This window comes from Pediculus humanus, genomic scaffold, assembly GCF_000006295.1.
Source record: "Pediculus humanus corporis 1103172107761 genomic scaffold, whole genome shotgun sequence".
Lineage (NCBI taxonomy): Eukaryota > Metazoa > Arthropoda > Insecta > Psocodea > Pediculidae > Pediculus > Pediculus humanus.
Genome location: NW_002987359.1, coordinates 519200 through 522578, shown reverse-complemented (window position 1 = coordinate 522578; position 3379 = coordinate 519200). Strand labels below are relative to the sequence as shown.

General features: G+C 22.7%; 1 protein-coding gene across 1 annotated transcript in view; it reads right to left on the bottom strand.

The window, feature by feature from the left end:
* Window positions 1-987: 987 nt before the first annotated feature.
* Phum_PHUM350380 (uncharacterized protein) overlaps window positions 988-3379 on the bottom strand; it is a gene marked incomplete at both ends in the record, with an annotated part of 3351 nt that continues 959 nt past the window's right edge. Inside the window, 7 exons of the mRNA XM_002427820.1 lie at window positions 988-1163; window positions 1276-1443; window positions 1535-1781; window positions 1899-2074; window positions 2178-2425; window positions 2502-2604; window positions 2774-3095. Coding sequence (XP_002427865.1) covers window positions 988-1163; window positions 1276-1443; window positions 1535-1781; window positions 1899-2074; window positions 2178-2425; window positions 2502-2604; window positions 2774-3095 — 1440 coding nt within the window. The remainder of the gene's footprint in view (window positions 1164-1275; window positions 1444-1534; window positions 1782-1898; window positions 2075-2177; window positions 2426-2501; window positions 2605-2773; window positions 3096-3379) is intronic.

Sequence of the window (3379 nt, the reverse complement as noted above, 5' to 3'; positions counted from 1 at the left end):
ATTTGCAAATTTAGTATTTTTAATTAGTTTCATTCGAATAAAATATGATTGACTGGCTTAAAATTTATAAATTACTTTATTATATATATATTTAAATTTATATTACTTTATTTGGTTTGATAAAAATATTAATGTATAATACAACCCCTTATTTTCAATGTATACTTTACAATACATTAATTTTTTTTTTAAACATGGAATGCATATTTTTTTTTTTTAGCAACATAAATTTGATTTTAAGCATTTTAAAATGATTTTAAAGAATAACATTATTATTTTTTTTGTTATTTTCATATTTGAAAAAATTAAAATTTGCCTAATTATATTTTTTTTTTTACAATACATTCTATTTTTTTAATAATACATTTAATAATACATTTAATAATAAATTATAAATATAAAAGTCCTATATTTTTATTTTATAACTTTTTGAAAAGTTTTTTTCTTTTTTTTTTTTCTTCTTCTCAAATTCATGTAAATCACAGAAATTTCTATTTTAATTTATATTTATAATTTACGAGAGAAATTTATTAAAAATTTTTGGTTACGCACAAAGTTATGAACAATAATTTTTATTATGGGTAACAATTTACAAATTATTTATTATTAAAAATAATCATCCAGTGATTAGTTAATTTTTTTTTTTTTTTTTTTAAAGCAAATCTAGATGAGGCATAATGCAATTTTTTTATTATTATTATTATAATTTACTATATCTTCTTGCATAATATCCAAATCAATATAAACTAATATGAAAAATTGATATTTTTAAATAATTTAACAAAAAAAAGTTCCAGAGGCGTTTAACTAAAATTTCGTATTTAAATACCCAAAATTATTTATTATGTCGCATAAAAAATCTAACGTTTTTTTTTTTTTTTTTTTATTTAAATTATTTAATAAACAAAAATATACTGTAAAAAAAATGATACTTTTGAGTTAAAGATTTTACTAATACTAAAAATGTTAAAAAAAAAAAAAAAAAAATTAATCTTTCTTTTTCTGGATGCTATTTTTTTCGGACGAACTAACTTCTCCATTTTCAATTTTAGGTACCTGCTTAGTACTTTCTTCCATATCAGCAGAAAAACCGAATTCATTTACTCTACTAGGATCTGTTTTATATATAAACTTTTGATATAAAAAAATAAAAAAAATAATATCTGAAAAAAAAAAAAAATTTATCAACATAATTATTAAAGATGCTTTTAAAATTTTAATTACATTAAATAACCATACATGTATATATGTATATAAATTAAAATTTTAACTCACCGTCTCTAAAACACCCTAACCGATACATAGTAGGCATTTTGATAACAAAAGCGAACATATCATCAATAAATGTGTTTAGTGCTTTATAAGTCATCATTCTCCACGGCAAATGAGCTACGGATTTTAATTTGTAGTTAATAAAAAGTTGTGGAGTCATCATGATAAACCCTGAAAATAAATAAAGGTTAAGAAATACATTTTTTACCATTTTTAAATATAATAATCTCCAAGAGAAAAAAAAAAAAGAAAAAATAATAACCAAAAGTTAATAAAAATCCATAAAGCATCGACAAAATCCACGAATACCATCCTTTGTGTTCTTGATATATTAACGAATAAATTCCATAGCAAATTAGTAGCGGATAAATAGCTCTTGACAAATATTTAAATGCTAATATATCGTATTCCCTAGTGCTTGATTCAATATAAGACCCTTTGTCTTTGAAATTTATTGTTGGAAAAATTCCGAATAATTTTAATTCTTTATTTATACTAATATCTATAGCCTGAAATTATTTTTTATTAATATAATATCCAATGTTTCATTTAATAAATGATTTATTTTATAATCTTTTATGATATCTATCATTTAGTAATATGATTTCAAGTTCAATCATACTTACTTTATTTATTTTCCACACTTCTATTGCTAAACCAACAAAACAACTAATTCTAACTATTGTATTCGTATCATTATCCAAAACATAAAGCAGTACAATGAGTGAGTGGAAGACGTTAAAAAAGACTGATCTAACTGATAGCCCTTCCAACGATTTCCTATTATTCCAAAACTGAATATCTAAAAACGAATAATTTAAAGCACAATAATAATAATAATAAATATAATAAAGCAATAAAAACCTAAATATTTGATTATTGATGTTTAAAAAATTTGGACTTACCATTTTTAAAAGCTAAAAATTCAAAAACGCTGTGAAAAATTGAAACAAATACTGTTAGACCTAATAAATAAGGAGAAGTATCCAACAGAGCCTCTTTGAAAGGATCTCGATCTTCCTCATCTTCTTCATGATTGAATATATCTCCAAACATTTCTAAATTCGTCCATTTATTTCTAATGCCTTGAGACGAATACAATTGCCAACGAAACAGAGTGAGAGGTTGAAAAGTTATCATGAGGTCTAATTTACTATAAATTGAATAATTAATTAAATTTGCTATTTAAAAAATGTTGTGTATTAGAAATATCGATGCTAAAGACTTACTCTGTAGTGCTGTTGATCGGTTTATAATCCCTTATCATGTTCCAGTAATCATTCATATATAAAATAGGCTTATAACGTGTTTCATCTGGCAAGAACTCAATCACTGCAAAAATAAAAATTATTAAAAGGTAGTAAAAGTAGCACTACTACAAACTTTTTTTTAATTCAAAAAAAATAAATTTCAATTTAATTTGTGGCTTTAAAGAACTGTTTCTATATGAGAAAGACTTGATGTTTGAGTAAAAAAGGTAAAATCTTTTACATAAACTTACATTCATCTAAAGGACTAGGTACCATTCCTTTATACCATTTATTATGATCTGTGACAAGATTTACAGTTAAATTTGGGTGCCAATAGGAAATAATTTCTCCTTTTTGCTTTTCGGCTATACGAAGTTGCTCAGGTGTCAAAGCTGTTTCTCCTGTTAGAAGATTATGCGTTTTCAAATATTTTTGTCTTCTAAATTTATTTAACTGTTTGTAACCATAAATTGTTTCATCCCAGGAATATTTTTTTCCCTTTTCTGGATAAGGCAAATATCCATGTCTTGTAATATAAACATGAAGGTATATTGAACCATTATTTTTTAAAGACTGAAATAAAGCAAAAATTTTAATACAATTACAAATAATAATCAATAATACATTTAATTATATTCATTTAAAATTAATAATCAAAATTAAAATTTTCAATGTTATATGTAAGTTATAGTTTGAAACTGTTTTAACTGTAGTCAACAGTTAACATAATATATGTTTTATGTTTCTGCTACGAAAGCATAACCAATTGTCCTTATTGATTAACAATAGGAGGGTTTTGAAAAGTAAGCAATAAAACTGTGAATACTTTTCATTAAAAAAGATTTCAACCCTGATTA